The 17974-nt window shown below is 46.8% G+C and overlaps 1 protein-coding gene across 2 annotated transcripts in view; it reads left to right on the forward strand.

The window, feature by feature from the left end:
• The window catches only part of LARGE1 (LARGE xylosyl- and glucuronyltransferase 1), a 436269-nt gene that overhangs the window by 178581 nt on the left and 239714 nt on the right, over nucleotides 1-17974 (forward strand). For both annotated transcript variants that reach the window (XM_054696078.1, XM_037513671.2), the window contains exon 3: nucleotides 12351-12652. In XM_054696078.1, coding sequence (XP_054552053.1) covers nucleotides 12351-12652 — 302 coding nt within the window. The remainder of the gene's footprint in view (nucleotides 1-12350; nucleotides 12653-17974) is intronic.

A 17974-nucleotide genomic window follows, 5' to 3' on the forward strand; every position in this document is an offset into this window, starting at 1 on the left:
GGATTCTTCCTGCTTCTGCTTTTCTTCTTTTCTCACCCTGGGGCAAGCCTAGTGGTAGATCTGGGTTGCTGTGTGGCTCCCTGGTTCTGGCCCTGCCTTGGCAGCCTTCTGGGGGCTGCCAGAAATGGTCTGTTTTGAATTCTTTTACGATTGATCCTTGTGCCAGAAGTTCCTTACTTTCTTGATTCTTGCGGAGACGGTCCTGTTCTTTGACTGTCTTGGGAGTGTGATGCTGGGTGTCCCCTCTTGCCCCATGGGAAACTGATGTTTATTTCCTGGAAGTGTTGTGGAGCAACCCCGATACAAAACAGGGTGCCTGACTGTGGGTCGGAACTCAGGCTAGGGATGAAACTGTATAGGCTCATGGTTGAGGCCATATTTAAGTCAACAATGCACCCACACGGGCTGTACGCACAGGGAAAAAACAGACTTTTCACGAGTCCTGCAGAACTAGTGCGCTTATGGTGACCAATGCAAGGAATGTTACTTTGGGCTGGTCAACCGCGGGTGTAGCTTGGAAACCACGCTGGGCACCAAACTGTTGTAGAGCAACCCCGATACAAAACGGGGTGCCTGACTGTGGGTCCTCACCCGCGCGCTTAAAAGGACTTATCAATGCTCTACTGCAGGCACACGTGAAAGGTTAATAAAAGGTTTATTTACAAGGGAAGGGGAAATGAAGAAATGTATAGCTCTGGGAGAAAAGTGGGAGACAAAGTTTTAGATGAGTCCTACCCGATCCGCCGATCAGGAATCCCAAATGGCGCTCTGAGAGCTGGCCGCCAGCCAGGAGCCGTGAAGCCAGGAGGCGAGCGATCGCGAGCCAGAGACCCCAAGGCCCAGGTGTTTGGTTTTTATATCCAACCTGGCTGCCCAACTCCACCCTCAGGTCCCAGCCACCCTCCCTTGGTGGTGATGTTATAGAGCAACCCCGATATTAAACGGGTTCCTGGCTGTGGGTCCTCACCCGCGCGCTTTAAAGGGACTTATGAATACTCTACTACACACACACACAAAAGGTTAATAAAAGGTTTATTTACAAGAGAAAAGGAAATAAGGAAAATGTACAACTCAGGGAGAAAATAGGGAAATAAAGTCTTTAATGCGTCCTACCCGATCCGCCGACCTGGAAACCCAAAGTCACTCTCAGAGCTGGCCGGATGCTGTGAGCTGGTGGAGAGCCAAAATGGGGGGCCCCCAAGGCCCACGTGTCTGCCTTTTATATCCACCTGGCTGCTTAACCCCACCCTCAGGTCCCAGCCACCTTCCCTTTGGTGGTGATGGGATTTGGAGTTCCCAGTGTCTTTGGCTTTGACCTGGGGTGGGGGTGGAGTCCACAAAGCCTATATGGAATTAGCTTTGGGTCATCCTTTTCCCCCTAACAGTGATGGGATTTGTCTTTCCCAATGTCCTGATGGCTTTAGTCTGGAGTGGGGGTGGCGTCCACAAAGCCTGTATGGGATTAACTCAGGATATCATTTCCCCCTAACAGAAGGAGCTATTTAGAGGCAGAAGGTAGAGTGAAAACAGTATTTGGGGGAAGGGGGAGGAGTCAATTCAACCTGCTCCTTTTCCTGTTTTTGCTATAAATCTGGGCAAGTTGCTTAAGTTCAGTTAGCCTGAACTTTTCAAAATGGGAGAGTGTAACCAACCTCAGAAGTTGGGGCATAAACAAGACAATGTGTGAGACTCTCAGCCTAAGAGGGTGGTCAGTAAGGAGCTGTGGTTATGATCCTCACTGAGAATCAAATCCATCATTGTGTGGATTGTTTCAGTAATACTTGAGTTCGGTGATTTAGTTACTCAAGACTCACCTAATAAGTGCCTACTATGTGCTTGGTTCCAGGCTCTGGAGATGAAATAGTGGGTTAGGCAGATCCAATAAAGACCCTTCCACCATCAAGCTTATCTTATATTCTAGGGGTGGGGACAGGCAAACAAGAAGGCCACAAAGACATCTATACTTGGGGAGGGGGGACAGTGCTAGTGTGTGCCTTAGGGTAAACCAGAGGAAGGAGAGAGAAGAAGATTGGAATTGAATGGGGGCAGGAATGGGGTGTTAGAGGCTGGTTTACAGATTCTTCTCTGAGGACTGGTATTTAAGCAAATCTACTGAGGAAGGTGAATACAAAGAGCAAGGCAGAGAGTGCTTTGTATTTTAGGAGCATCTAGAAAGCCAGGATGGTGGGAACAGAGAGAGCAGAGGCTCAGCTGAGCTGAGAAAGTGAACTGAGGTCAAGGTTTTATGGAACCTTGTCATTTACTTCAAGATATTTGGGCTCTTGGTTTGATGGGAGGTCATAGGGGGTAATTTGGGCAGGAAAGCGATGGAGTCTGATAACCATTTTAAACATCACCTGCGGCTGTGTGGCGAGACGGCAGCTGAGGCTGGGTGCCTGTCATGGGGCTATTGTGTGAGTCCAGGTGAGAAATAGTGGGACCTGGCGCTGGGATGGTGGTGGGAAGTTTATAGTCAAGGTCTTTAAAGGTAAAGCCAACACTCAGCTATGTAAGAACAGACCCTTTTTCGCCACTGCAGTGGGAATCAGGGTGATGTCACTGACTGAAAGGGGGAACAGAAGGTTTGGGAGGTGGGAATCCAGGGCTCCCCTTTGGATGTGAGGACATCGTGTGATTCTTGCTGAGTCTTCATCTCTTTCTACAGTGTGGCAGGCACTGAAGAATGCCCATCACAGTCTGGGGTAAAGAGAGATGGATGCTTTGGTGGTGGGTGTGTTAGGGGGAAAGGCTGTCCTGAGCTAATCCCATGCAGGCTTTGGGGACGCCACCCCCACTCCAGACTAAAGCCATCAGGACATTGGGAAAGACAAATCCCGTCACCACCAAAGGGAGGGTGGCTGGGACCTGAGGGTGGAGTTGGGCAGCCAGGTTGGGTATAAAAACCAAACACGTGGGCCTTGGGGGGGCTCGCTGTCGCTCGCCTCCTGGCTTCACGGCTCCTGGCTGGCGGCCAGCTCTCAGAGCGCCATTTTGGGATTCCTGATCGGCGGATCGGGTAGGACTCATTTAAAACTTTGTCTCCCACTTTTCTCCCTGAGCTGTACATTTCCTCATTTCCCCTTCCCTTGTAAATAAACCTTTTTTATTAACCTTTCACGTGTGCCTGCAGTAGAGCATTGATAAGTCCTTTTAAGCGCGCGGGTGAGGACCCACAGTCAGGCACCCCGTTTTGTATCGGGGTTGCTCTACAACAGGTGTGGCATGGTAACTTACTTCAAAAGAGGTGTGAACCTGAAATCAGGCAGTATTATAAACCAGTGCTTTTGTTATAGGACAGGGAAAGGGGCAGCCCAAACCCCGCAAACCTGCCTATTCTAAATGGGTTCTGCCATCCGCCGCATCAACACAAAACATATGAGACTTTAATGAAAAGGAACTTTAATAAAACTAGGAAACAATACAGGTAAGGCAAAGAGTCTAGTTTCTAAATGAAGCACCCAAAGTTACCCATCCCCTCGTGGGTAAAAGTCCATCCATATGGGATCGGCCCAGAACAAGGCCCCAAAGTCTACCACAAGTCTAAAACATCTTCCAGTGGGGACCCACAGCAAAGGGTCAGAAACAACCAGACAAGCCCGGAAGGAAAAGAGCAAAATCAACATCAAGATAAAAGCTGCCATGGTCACCTCCCCACGGGTCTCACCCACATCTGTGTCACCCAGTCCACGACCAAAAGACAAGCGTAGTTTCTTCACGTGTCTCTAGGCTCCATGCCCCCTCCTCCAGGTCTCTTTGCTCCATCCTGCTTCCTTCCTCAGTCTCTTCTGCCGCTTCTCCTCTTCCTGCTCAGCTCCACCCTCCCTTGGGTGGGGCAGGGAACCTCCCCCTTTCCTGGGGACCACCCTGTTGCACTATCAGTAATAAACAAACAAATAAACAAACCTGAAATAATACTCCAGATTGATACCATCATCTGGCCACCTGTTTCCTAGGAGACTCACTTAATACAGCTGTAACCAACAACCACAAGAAAAGACTCTTACACACATTGTCCGAGATATTCTGGAAACAAAGGTAACCCAGCGAGGTCCCTGCCTGCATCTATACAGGTCTTCTCTGAACAGATGCTGGAGGGTGCATCACCACAGCGTGAGCCAGATTGCACCCATGGCTATTGCAAATGTGACATTCATGCCACCACCCTGAGTCCATGATTGAGGGGGTTATAGTGTAACAGGGTGGTCCCCAGGAAAGGGGGAGGTTCCCTGCCCCTCCCAACAGTAGGAAATCTAGTGAAAGCCCCAGCTTCGATTCACAATGAAGTTGAGTCGAGGGTCCTTAGTTTTATTCTTCTTGCTTTTATGGTACTGTTGGGAACACCTTATAAAAAATATCTCCACCATTCCAGGAGTGGGGCTGGGAAGAAAATAGCAACCCATCAAAAGAAGAGACAGCAGGTTTTGCTTAATAGGTATTGGCACACTATTTTACCCAAACATGTATCTTGCTCTCGGTAATGTCTTATCTTTGCCAAGTGCCCATCCTGATAAGGTGTTATTTCTGTCAAGCTGAGCTGCTGATGAAATCTTCTATCCCCTTGCACCCCAACCCATCCTGATAAAATCTCATTCTCCATTTCTGATCCCCCCTCCGCCCCCCGAGGGTTAGTTTGGATTTGTCAGAAAAGGTTGAAAAAAAGAGATGATAAGGGTTTTTTTCTTTTCTTCCTTTTTTTTGTTTTTTTCCTGTTTCCACATAGGTACTCATTGGAATAGATTATATTGGAATTGCAATACAACCTTAAGTATGTCAAGCTGATAAAGGGGGGTTGGGGACTGTGAAGAAGGGAAAACATGAGGAAAAGGAGGGCAATCATGTGTAGGCATGGGGATGTTCAGGCAGGCCGTGGCTTGTGTTTTCTTGTTTTTAATTTACAATGGATCTGAGAATGATAACGTTGATTTAGGGGACATGGCAGTTTAGAGGAGAGGGTTGCTGTTGAAGGAATCAGCTAACCACATTCACAAAGAGCCTTGTTTCCTGTCTGTTGAAATAGGTTAGAACATTCCTTATGGAGACTGACTACTCCTTGGCTATGTGGCCTTTACCGACTTTAACAGGTATAAATAAAGAGCCCTACCTGTCTCTGATAACCAACTCTGCTCATCTCCCTCCACCCCTTCCTCGCCACACCTCATCAGGTCTAAATGCATCATCACACCACAGGCCAGAGCTGGGTTCTCCTGGGAGTGCACCCTGCACCCATCCTGACAGCCACAGGTGGTCAGGCCCGGAGTGTTAGGTATGCAGAAGGCCTTTGGCTCTGACTTAGAACCACTTGACCTTGGAGGAAATGAGGTATGTCCTAAGGGCCAGAAAGTATCATGTAAATCAGGGAGCAAGGGATGTGTCCCAGGTGTTAATCCTTACTAGGTGCAACTCAGAGAAGAGAACTTGTGCTCAGATTTGGCATGTGCATACCTTTGGGGAGAGATAAGCATGAAGGACACTCTCTAGACTTTTAGTCTAGTTTTACATTCAGTTTTCCTCTTTCTACCCCATGGCCTGAGACCACCATCCTCCCAACCAGAGAATACCTATGTCCATGCTCTATGGTGGACCTTCCCTTCCTGGGAGAACCTTTTACTCTGACGTTCCAGCCCTGAATAAGATGGTCTGTAAGCAGTGGGGAGGGTATCGGAGCAGGACTGGATCGGCCCGGCTTTGCTGATTTGTCTGGAATCCTGAATTAGCTGCTGTCTGCCAGTAACATCTTTCATCCCTCTGTAATCTGAACCAGACATCATTGCCAGTATTCCCCCATGGAAACAAGAAAAAAACCACAGAAATCCTTTTTGGTAAATGAATATGACCATCAAGAATGACAGTCGAGGCTTATGGCAAGTATGGATTCTTGTTTTTATCAGAGGATAGTTTTCAGCATCTTTAGTGTGACAACTAAAAAATAAGATTGAAAACCTTGCTAAAGAATCAATCCATGCACCATCTGATTTGGACAAGCTTTCAGTTACTCTACCTCCCCCACCAACTCAAACCTCATTAAAAATGATTATTGTAAAATATGATTCTCTACAGGACACATGATTTGCCAGTCTTGGAGCATATTAGTGGGGCTTTATAAGGGCTATGAATATTTCATATAAAATAACACATTTATTGCTAGGTCTTAAAGAAAATTAGATCAGTAGAAAAATGCTTATGAAATCTTTCATCTTGAGTGCTGCCAGAAAGAAATTAAAGAAGAGCTAGACTATTTCTGGGTTTGATTCCACAGTCCAGGGCCTTGTGGACGACTTGGGTGACGATACTCTATACATGCTTTGCCAAGGATAAGACCATTATGCCTTTTTGGCTTTTAGTTTGGATGACTCTATAATGAAGGAGATTGTGTCCTACTGTTGAATGGGTAAGAAATGATGCAAGTTGGTATGAAAGGGGGGCTTCTGCATTTGCAAACTCAACCATGGGTGCTTTCCAATAAAGCTGGGTGTCTTTGGGTGGAGACCCAAGTGCAAGGTGGGGGTGATCTGATCGAAGAATACTGGAAGGTGGACATATTGTGTTCTCACACTGGTTGATCTTCTGGATTTGGGGTGACTACTCACATTTTCGAGAATGTTCTGTGACGTTGCCTTCCCATAGAGGGGGTATTCTAATCCCCTGGGTAATCTAAGAGAAGGGCTTGACTCTGCTGTCATGCTGTTCAAGTGTATAGAATATAGAGCACTAAGTACCTTTGCCTTGTTTGTCGAGGATTTGAATGCTTCTAACAGAGTCCTGTTCAGACTTAGACTCCTTGTACATCAAAGAGAAATAGGATTGGCCAGATTTAGAAACTAAAAGACTCAGTCACTCTGGTCTGAGAACAGTAGTTCAAAGACCAACCGCCTCAAACTTTCAGAACGCAGGATATTTGGCAGAAAGCATTTGAAGCTTTGGAATTGTTGAAATTGGAATTTTAAGGGGCAAACCACTGACATCATTGCTCATTAGGATATACTTCAAGCACTTAGAGGCAAAACCCGACTATGGATACAGCAAATTGGTGCTAAAAACGTCTTCATTTTCTTGACTTAATGAAGCTCTGAAAGGAGGTTCTGCAAAATAATTTCATGGTGGAAAAAAGTCAAATCTCATCGAGCCCATTATAAGGGAACAAATCCAGGCTTCCTTCCCCAGTCGTGTGGCTGCAAATTTTTTAGAAGCTTGTGAGCGACTCTTTTCTTACTGTGGTGCAGTTTTTGCCAGAACATCTCCAAGGTCTTTGCTGGAACCCAAGTTTGCTTTGGTTGCCAAAGATAACTTCCAGAAAAGCACTTTGGGGGATTTTTAGGTAAAATATTCGCGATTTACCCCATAATCAGTGAGCAGCCTTTACTTGTCATCACTACCATTTCCCTCCCCACAGCAAGTCTGTTTCCGCAGTTCTGGGATTTAGGAAAAAAAGCTCAGCCCAAACCACTGCTTTACCCTGACTTGTCCACTGGAATTAGTGACACCCAGCAGGCGCCCCTGTCACGTGGACCTCCAGTGGTGAAAAGTTCTAAAAAAAAAAAAAATTAAATGAGAGACTTCTCAAACTGAATTTTATATACTTTTTCTAAAATGACAACAGCTACAATGTTCAACTTATTCTGCAATTTCAAAGTGGATTGCAGGAGGGTGGGAAATTTTCAGGTTAAACACAAGAAAGGCATTGTGTTAAAAAAATTGGAAAATATTGGGCCTCCCTGGTGATGCAGGGGGTTAAGACTTGGCACTATGAAGCTATCCGCAGCCTTTGCAGCATGAGTTCGATCCCCGCACAGGGAGCTACCCACATGGCATAGCAGACCTCTCCTGCCTCGCCTGCTGCTCCCCTCAGCAGTGTATTTTAGTCAATCTGCCTGTTCTGCTCCCCACTCTGTCTCTGGTGAATCCTCTCACCCTCTGCACCTCTGGCCTGTACCCCAGCTCTTATATGCATAAATAAGTAAATCTTTAGGAAAAAAAGAGTTAGAAAATACTTATGAATACAGCCTAATGTGAAAGGTTAGAAATTGGAGAGATGGTTGGAAGGAAATGACCTGCTGGTTAAGAGTCGGGAACCTGGGAGAGCCAAGGAAGCCAGAAGGTCCAGCAGCTGGAGCAGCAGAGCCCTGATTAGGAAAACACTCTCTTCCTGGGAGGAGAGAACTGCCAGAGCGAAACAGCCTGGGGCCTGGCAGAGCTGGCACACCAGGCAGCCTGGGTTGCGGCAGTCCAGGAGTCCTGGCTTCTGTGAGGGGAACTGTCCTAAGATTCCAGCAGGGACATGGATGGGGGCAAAAGGTCAAGGTCAATATAACAACACTTAGACTTCTTTTGCATTTAAGCCAATTCTTGGCATTTGCCTGGAGTCAACAGGTGTACGTGGCACTCCTGGTGGCTTGGGAGAAATGCCTAAGCTGAATTTTCTCAGCCTCAGCTGCCCATGAGAATCCCAGCAAGGTGCTGCCTCTGAAGCGGGTCACTAAACCCCAACATCAGAGATTCTGAGCTAATTCATCTGGGGTGGGGTCTGTGCAGGAGGCTATCATCATCAAGCTTCCCAAGGGACGGCAGTGGCGTCCAGGCTTGAGAACCACTGGCCAAAGGGACGAGGGGTGCAGGTGAGCAACACTAGCACGTTCGGACTGGACTTGTCTGGAGAGGGGAGACATTCTGGTTTGGGGCCAAAGAGCAATGAGCTGGAGCTAATGAGGCTGCCTTCAAGACCCTCCCTCACCAACTGCTGCTGGGTTGGCATTGAACATGTTAAATCATGTCACTCTCTCTCTCCCCAGCCCCATTAACCAGGCGTAGTGAGAACACCCATTCATTATGGAATCACTTAACTTAAAACGAGTGGACACACGCACCTTCCAAGCACTTTACTCAGTAGGGGCTGAGCAGATGTTGATGGAATTTGACAGATGACCTTGAAGGACCTGGAGCTGCTACTGTGCATTGTCCACTGTCTAAATAATGAACAGCGTATCCCTGGCACTTGTGAGTGACCGGAAGCTGGGTGGCCAGGGCTGTAGGACAGGGGTCCACAGAGCATGCCCGCCACTTGTTTTCTAAGTTTTATTGGTGCGCAGCCACTCCCAGGGGTGGTGTTTTATTTATCTTTATGCCGCATGGCAGAGCTGAGAGCTTGCATCACGCACAGACCCTGTGGCCCACAGAGTAAAACATATTCACTCTCTGGAAGCCACAGAAAACATTTGATGACCCCTGTTCTACATAAAATTTAAAGACTTGGTTTCAAATGTGATGTTTGAAATAGAATGAGAGAAGCCAGTGCTTAAACATCAGGAAGGAAGAGTTGGCAGGTCCTGGGGACACACTGTACTTGGGGCTTAGGGGGTTCCATATAAAGGTTGGGGATGCAGTGTCTTCATCCTGGGCAGGAAGATGCAGGGTGGAGGGAGCAGCTGTCACCTCATGAGCGAGGGGCTGGGGTTGTTCTTGACCAATGGCAGGGTCTGGTGTGAGTCCCTCCAGGCAATGCCTGAGAGCTGGGAGGCCCTTCCAGACCCCTGTCCTGCTTCTTAGTGAGCCCAGTTTCTGTCCACTTGCAAGTGCTGATGCCGCCCTGAATGCCAGCACTCCAGGGAGCCCCGGAGACAGTCAGCACACACAATCCCACTCGTCCTCACTGGGACTTTTGCTGGCAAGACTCTCATCTCTGTCCCTGCACTGCATGGAAGTTGATTTTCAATTTACCTTTTTTGTTCTGAATCTTGGATGTTTTGATTCTTAATTCAGCACATTCATCTCAAGTAGATTCAGAGATTCAAATGCGATGATAAATTCATGTTTGTTGAGAAATTTTGGAGGACGGAGGAAGATGTTGTCAACTAAGGTGTTGAATAATGTCTCTTTTGACATTTTAAACTCAAAGTGGGCTGAACCGCAGCGGAGCACGCGCTGGTATTATGTGAAACAGATGCCCTGTGTGTGCCAATAGATTGGGTGTGTCTAAAAATAATAGAAACCTGGGAGGAAAGGTACAGAGAAGCAAAGGTGAAGGAACTCATAAATGAGGGCCCCATTTGCTGTCGCCTCTGTGTGTCCTCTCTCTGGGTTGGTGGGATGTGTGTGTGGTGTGTGGGGGGAAGCTTGAACATCTACTCTTATTTGACCTAGTGCTAGGTCATGTGCCCACCCCTTGCACACACACACTCCTGTCCCCTATTTTACATATGGGGAGACTGAGTCACAGAGAAACTAAGTTCTGTGCCTGAGACTCTATTAGTAAGTAGCAGAACCACCCTCCTGCTTAGCTGTTTCTTCCTTCAGGCCCCGTGATCTTCGGGTGAGCTTTGACCTGCCTCAGGCTGAAGGCACAACATAGCAGGGAGGTTGCAGCCCCCGTGAGCTGAGGTTTGTGCTGTGGCTCCCGTAGGCTTTCAGAGGATAGCTCTGTGTTTAGAAAATTTCCAGCCTCCACCACCCTAATTCACACCATCAAGCCATCTCCCCACCACTCTCAGCCCCTGGGAAGGAGTATTCAGAGGTCACCAGTCTTGTGTTCCAGCGGGAGGCCCAATGCTGGCTGCTCTGTATTGGGGTGTGTCTGAAAGCTTCTGTCACCCCTTCAAGGCTAGATGTTTGCTCCCAGTTCGCAGAAGGGAAAGCTGAAGCTCAGAGCATACAAGTTACTTCTCCACAGGACAGACTTGGAGTTCCCATTTGCTGCAAATGTTCCAGGGTTTTTGGGACCTGGTGGCCTTTTTGTGAAGAAGGAGCCCCCGGGCCCCAGAGTGTCTGCAGCTCCGGCCTTCGGTACTTGCTGCGTGCCGTCATGGAGACCGGCTCCCAGGCCCATGCACCTCCCAGGGGGCACAGTGGCGCAGTCAGAGTCTTGTCTTCGTCAGTAATGGGGACATCCCTGCCACCTGCCTGGGCAGGGACAACCTCAGACCCCAGCAGCACGTGGCCCCCAGAGCTGTGCAGACGGCAGGCAACACAGCATCCCTCAGCCATCACCCCAGGCCAGTGCTCATCTCATCCAGCCACTCCCAAGGCGCCAGGGCTTAGAGAAAGACCATTGCTGGCAGCGGCCTCCTTCTTTCTCATGAACTAATTTAGTTTTACCAAACAGGAAGACAACCTTCAAAACTTGGGGTGGGGGCTTGTAATGGGCCAGCGATGCCATGTTAATCTGGGGTCTGGGTGGTGGAATTTGTTGAGTCCTGTTTCCTGCACTGATAGGCAAAGACCAGGAGGTCAGGTTGTAAGCCTAAGGCCATGAGGAGGCAAATCAAAGGGTTTGTGAAAACCCAGACACACTGTGTATATGTATAAGAAAAAAATAGTGTATATAGAGTTCTGTACCAGTAGGGATGTCTCAGAACATATGCCTTGCAGATAAGGGGGGGACTGTGCATTGTGAAGGTTCATTTAAGTGGAGAGTAAACAGACGCAGGTGTAAGTGAGACCTGGGTTCAGATTGTGGCCCTGCTGCATGCTGGTTGTGTGACTTTAACCTGCTTATCCTCCCCATGAATGATCGTGAAATAGAGCATGGCTGGTGCTTAGTTGAAGGGTGTCTATTTTTTGGGGGGAAAATTTGAGGTTGGTGACACTTGTACTTTTTTCTTTCTTGTTGCACTTAAATATTTTATCCAGACATGGACACATGCTTCAGCCATTTCAACATTTATCATATATTGTGACATGCTACCATGAAGATAAGTACCACTTAGTCTATGTCTTCTTTGAACTTCTAGTCTTCATGAGATGGATTTGGTAAAACAATCTTCCAAATACAGTATGATGGTATTTTGCAGGATTTTATAGCAATCTCTACACAATGCTGTTGGAATATGCAGTGGGATATTTTTGTTTGTAAATTGAAAAAGGCATCCCCTGGGAGGTGACGCTTTTGAAGTGGGGTTTTGAAGGATGCATAGGAGTTCACATCGAAAGACCTAAACAGACATGCATTATTTATATTTCTTCTCCACCTTTCTCTCCTCCCTTCTCTTCTCATTTTCCTCCTTACACTTCTATTCCTTCGTATCCATAGTGCTTTACTGATAAGGAGATTATCACATACAGATACGTCAACTAGGAAAAAGAAGTCAGTGCATTTAATTAGGACAAACGATGTTACGATTATCTTCTCTAAACAGCAGATTCGTTTTTATCACTGTAGTAAGTCATTCTGTTCTCAACTTTGTTCCCACTTCAGCCTGATGCATTTTTGTGGTAATTCACTTTCCATCTGCTTTCCCATATTCAATGGTACTGTGAGAGGCGCCTTGCTATGTAGTGATGGCTGTCTGGGGTGCATGGAGGGGAGGCGGGGGGTGGTGTTCATCCTGGTTAACTCTCTCCTGCTCTCTCTTTACCCTCAGATGGGAAGCCGGTGTCTCTGTCACCACTGGAGTCCCAGCCCCACAGCCCCCGCTACGCCGCCTCCAGCCAGCGGGAGCGGGAGAGCCTGGAGGTGCGTGTGCGCGAGGTGGAGGAGGAGAACCGGGCACTCCGCCGGCAGCTCAGCCTGGCCCAGGGCCGAGGGCCCGCGCAACGCCGGGGCAACCACTCCAAGACCTACTCCATGGAGGAGGGCACTGGGGACAGCGAGAGCCTGCGTGCTGGCATCGTGGCGGGCAACAGCTCTGAGTGCGGGCAGCAGCCGGTGGTGGAGAAGTGTGAGGTAAAGAGCGGGGCCCTCATCCGAAGTTCCCATGGTCCCCGCCGCTTTGCAGATGTCCCCAGCGAGCTCCAGGGTGTCTGGAGAGAGCTGGCATTCTTGCCTCAGGCCTGCTGTTTATCTGGCTGGGGCGCCCACTTAGCGGTATGCCTGGCCAATCATTTAGCCTCTCTGAGTGTCAGTTTTGCCATCTGGAAAATGGAAATCAGAAGGTCCACACCCCAGAGATTTAAAAGGAGCAAATGTAAGGACACTGTCTCTGGTTTCTTTGTGGTCAGTGAGTTTCAGCAAGCGCAGGATTTCTATACCTAGTTGTCTTCATGGGCGACCCTGTTGCTTACAGTGTGAGTGGTGGAGTGGTAGCCACCTTGGGCAGTTCCTTGGGCCTCATTCTCCCTTTCTGAACAGCTTCTGCCCTTCAAACCAAAGACTTGTTGCTAACCTAAGGCAGTCATCTGGACTTCTGGCTTAATATCATTCCCCCATCTTAGAGCATACTCTCAAGTAACTCTGGGATTTGGAAAATGTACTCACCCCATGTCTAGCACTCCCATCCCGCGTGTCTTGTGTGTATCTGGGCTTATGTGTGTACTGAACATATATGCATACACACGCGCGCGCGCACACACACACACACACACACATAGACTCACTCCCTGCTTCCTGTGGAGAGAAATTAGATCCTCCCTATTAAAAACATAACCTTTTGAGACCAGCAGCAGGCCCGGGTTCATGTCCTAGCTCTGGTGGTTTCTGCTGTGTACTTAAGCAAGTTACCTAACTTCTCTGACATTCCCATGTCCTATTGATAAACTTCAGAAAGTAATATCTGCTGCATGGAGTATTAAATGGGGTGGCCTCTAAAGCCCCAAGAGTGCCTGGCACCTAGTGTATTTTCAATTTTGAGTAATTTGCAAACTTTAATGGGCTATTCCTGTGATTAGGGTTATTAGTATTGGTGATTCTGTACAGCCTATCACAGGAGGATATAGGATTGATAAGAGTGATGTAGATCACTCAAGGAGATTTGGGACTGAAACAGTTAGGGAGAGCCCCAATGATAATTAGAATTCTCTTGAATTCTCTAAGCTGCCTGATAATTGGTGGAGAGCGGAGAATGGTTAATAGATGACATCCATAGCAGGAAAAGGTTGGAGACATTGTAGCTGGCCAGCTAGACAAGCACAGAGAAGCTGGGCAGGGAGGGGATCCTCGTGTTATCATTACTTATTCATTCATTCCCCAGACATTTATTGAGCCCACAGTATGGATCTCATATTGTTCTGCGTGCTGGAAATAACAATGAATGAAAAAGAGACAAGACTCCCTTTCTTCTGGTTCTTACATGCTGAGCTGGGAAGTGGAGGAGGAGATGATAAACAAATAAGGAGGTGCTACCGTCAGCCTGTCTTACATCCTACCTGCCTGCCAGCCCATTTCATTCCATTTCCACAGTCCTGCTCGTGGCCTGTTTTAGTCAATATCTCTTTTATGTCTTTGAAAATGAGGACTCAGTATTGTTAACAGATTCCCTTAGCCTAGGCTGGTCTGCGAGGTCCCACATTCTGGGAACTTCTGTTTGTGCCTGGATGAAGACTTATTTAATTTCTGGCAGTTGAGGTCAGTATAGAGGGTGATGGAACCCTGCTAACTGAGTGTATCGGCCTAGAGGGGGAACATTTGTTTCCGCAAATATATTTATATGATTTATAACTCAGGTCTGTTTAAAAACTGACCAGAAATCATGGAAGGGAATAATAGAATAGGAAAAGAAAAAGAGGGTGGGGGAGCAAGCGAAACAGAGAGAGAAAATAGGGGTCTCCCTTCCTGCTGCTGGTGTCTAGCTAAGGTCTTTTCCCTGCTCAGTTTTCTGAGAGGTATACATTCCAAAGAGGGCTTCTGTACCAAGTGTCCTGCAAAATAATGTGGGCAAACAACTGCTGGGAGACAGGCATCCTGGCCATTCTAGTTCAATATATGTGCACCACAGAGTAAGTTCTACCACTTTCTGGTCTCTGTTTCCTTGTCTGTAAATTAGGGATTAAAATCAAGTTCCTGCCTTATGCTATCTCAGTGGTGACAAGAGATGATTAGAATTTGAGGAACAATCTAAGCTAGTTTATTCCCTTTAGCTTTCACTGTGAATTTACCCATCTAGCACAGGATTAGATGGCACACCCAGATGGCTTTGCATCTTATTCCTCTCTATGTTGAAGAAGTTTGAAGCTTTGGTGTCAAGATGTCAACTCTTGGGGTTTTGCCCACTGTACTGTTTATTCCCAAGGTCATCTCATGGTTTGGATTAGCATCAGGGCATTCAGCTGTCAGGAAAGATGAAATGTTTAAATGGACCATAGGGAAGTGGACCTTTGGCAAGACTTTATTGCAAGGGTGCCTTTAGCTGCCACATAGCTGCAAGGGAGCCTGGAAATGACAGGTTTTGTTAAAAAAAAAAGTCATGTTCCCCATTAGCACCTTGAAGTTCCTGCTACTGGAAAGAAGAGATATTATGGTTACAGTGAATGGTGTCTGTCCCCTGGGTGGTTCCCATATTTGGTTGTGCATTAGAATTACCTTTCAGACATGCTTCTTCATGAATTACCTTTCAGACATGCTTCTTCACCTGCCCCAGAGCTACTGATTTGAGAAACATTTGGAGAAGGTCTCAGGAACATGAGTACTAAAAACATCTATCCAAATGACACAGATAGCAGAGACTGATTGGAAATGACTGTTTTAAGGCACAGCACAAATAAATGAGGGGGTTCCCTTTCTCCTTGTGCTCCTTGGCAGATAAAGTAATGGTCTAGGAATGCAGACCTTGAACTTATTTCTTAGTCTTTTGCTTCACCCAAGTTATATTTTATTCACTTGTCTGTCTGTCTTGATAAAGTTGCTTCTTAGACCCAGAATGTTATCTTTGACAGGAATTCACCTGTAATGACCTCCTGGTCCTGTTTAGAGCCTCTACAGCTGAATTCAAAAGACTCAAGTTGCCGACATCTCTGGTTACCGTCTGCTCTGTGTGCATGCTGCCCTGGAGAGCTGGCTTCATCCCATGAGCAGACTTCCCCTGTCACCATCACTTTTGTCTTTAAAGATCTCAGTGGGAAAAAAAAAACATAGAGGCAAACAAGAAATGTCAGTCAGTGGAGTCAAAATAGAAGCCTCTCTTCATTGACACTATTTTCAGCTCCAAATGCTGAAACTCGTCTTGACACCCTGTCAGGGCACAGGACTAGGAACTGAGGACGCCACCATCATCTCCTTTGTGTGGAAACTTCTCTGGGGTATGACAAGTATTTCAGAAAACTCTTCCATAATGATGCTGAGGCTGTCAGCTGAGGTAGCTGGTGATAGAACATAGGGCCCTCCTCAGGCCTTGCTCCCTCTTATAGTCTTTTCCTAATGATTTGCCCTTCCAGGTACGTCATGCTTTGGTTCTTGCATATTCCTGCTGTCAGGGAGTGGGGCTCTACGGAGGGACTGGTTTTTGTGTGCCTGGAACTGGGAGCACAGCAATTCTCTTCGATTGCTGCTGTGTCTGTCTGTATAAAGATATGTGTATGTTTTTTCCTGGATTATTCTGGAAGTCATCTGGGGTTTGGCAGAAAAATCATTGCAACTAGAGTCAGAATTCCTGCCCAGGCAGCTTTGCTTTGCCGCTCACGAGTCATGTGACCTTAGGGGATTGGGCAATTGAGTTACACTTTTGGCATCTGTTTCATTGTTAGGAGAATAATAACATGTTCTTCCCAGTGCAGTGGAGAGGGAAACTAGCTTGGTATGAGTGTCACATGTACTGATTATGAATATTCTTGTTCTCTGTTGCTGCCTACCAAATTACCTAGAATGTAATGACTTTAAGCAGTGACTTAACCAGTCATTTTATTTGCTCTAATGTTTTCTGTGGGTCAGGGGTTCAGGAAGGGCTTAGCTTCACAGTTTTTGTTATTTTGTGACTGATGTTAAAACAGTGCATGGCTGAAGCAGTGGGTGCTGTCCCAGCATCAGTCTTTCCTAGGGACTTGGTGTCTCTCCATGTGGTCTCCATGCATGGCTAATCTTGGGCTTCCTCACATCATGGCCGTCGCGTGACAGAGAGCTGCTCATGGGGCAGCTGAAGGCATTAAGCACAGGGATTCCGTGAACAAGGCAGAAAGGAGGCCCTTTTTATGATCTGACCTCAGTGTCATTTCTGCTCATAATGTAATCTCTTAAACAGTTCCAAAAGTCCGGCCATCTTCAAGGGGAAAAAAAGGAACATGCAGCTCATCTCTCTATGTGCAGAATGTCAAAGAATATAGCCTTTAAAATGACAACTGATCTTCTTTTAGAGAACCCGGTGAGTGGTGCTTTCTGATGTTAAACCACCCTTAAGGAACTAGCTCTCATTCCTTTGACTCCATGTTTAAACTTCATTTTGCAATAGTAATGAAAGGTAATGTACATTTAACCCTTGTTAGCTCAGCAGGACTTCACCATTTTTTAAAAAAGATTTATTTATTTATGCATAGAAGAGCTGGGGTACAGGCCAGAGGTGTGGCGGGTGAGAGGATCCACCAAAGACAGAGTAGGGAACAGAACAGGCAGATTGACTGAAGTACATTGCTGAGGGGAGCAGCGGGCGAGTCAGGAGAGGTCTGCTGCGCCATGTGGGTTGCTCCCTGGCTGGGGATCGAACTCATGCTGCAGTGGCTGATGATAGCTTCATAGGTTGCATTTTAACCCCTTGCACCACCAGGGAGACCCAGGACTTTTACCATTTTGCTATAGGTATCTGTTTATAAACTTTTGCACCTCTCACCTGTATTTTCTGGGCTCCTCACTGACCCCGCTGAATTTTGGGTGTGTTTGATCTATTCTATTGTTATAATTCATCTTCAAGACTGTGGAATCTTCATCATGTTGTTATTGGGAAATACTGTTACAGCATTTGGATTTACATTTCATTAGCTTCGTCTGTCATCTTTGGGGTGCCTTCAAGGATTTAAATCCACTAAAATATCTTCCGTATGTCAGGCCCTGGAATTAGGGAATGTTACAGCTAGAAGAAACCTAGTAGGATTTTCTTATAAAGGATTTTCAGGGCGCCTTAGCGCCCATAGTGGTATTTTAAGTGTTCTTCCCCTAATCTGAATTATGTATTGCTTATTAGCAAGTTGTCCCAAAATGTAATGGACTTAAACAATAAGGATTTATTATCTCATATCATTTCTGAAAATCAGGAATCTTATTGCAATTGAGCAGGGATTGTAGCTCAAGACTTCCTTAGGTGAGAGGTAATATGTCCACTGAGACAACAGTCATGTGTGGGCCTGAGTG

Source organism: Talpa occidentalis, unplaced genomic scaffold, assembly GCF_014898055.3.
Source record: "Talpa occidentalis isolate TD23 unplaced genomic scaffold, MPIMG_talOcc4v2.1 talOcc4.16, whole genome shotgun sequence".
NCBI classification, from domain to species: Eukaryota; Metazoa; Chordata; class Mammalia; order Eulipotyphla; family Talpidae; genus Talpa; species Talpa occidentalis.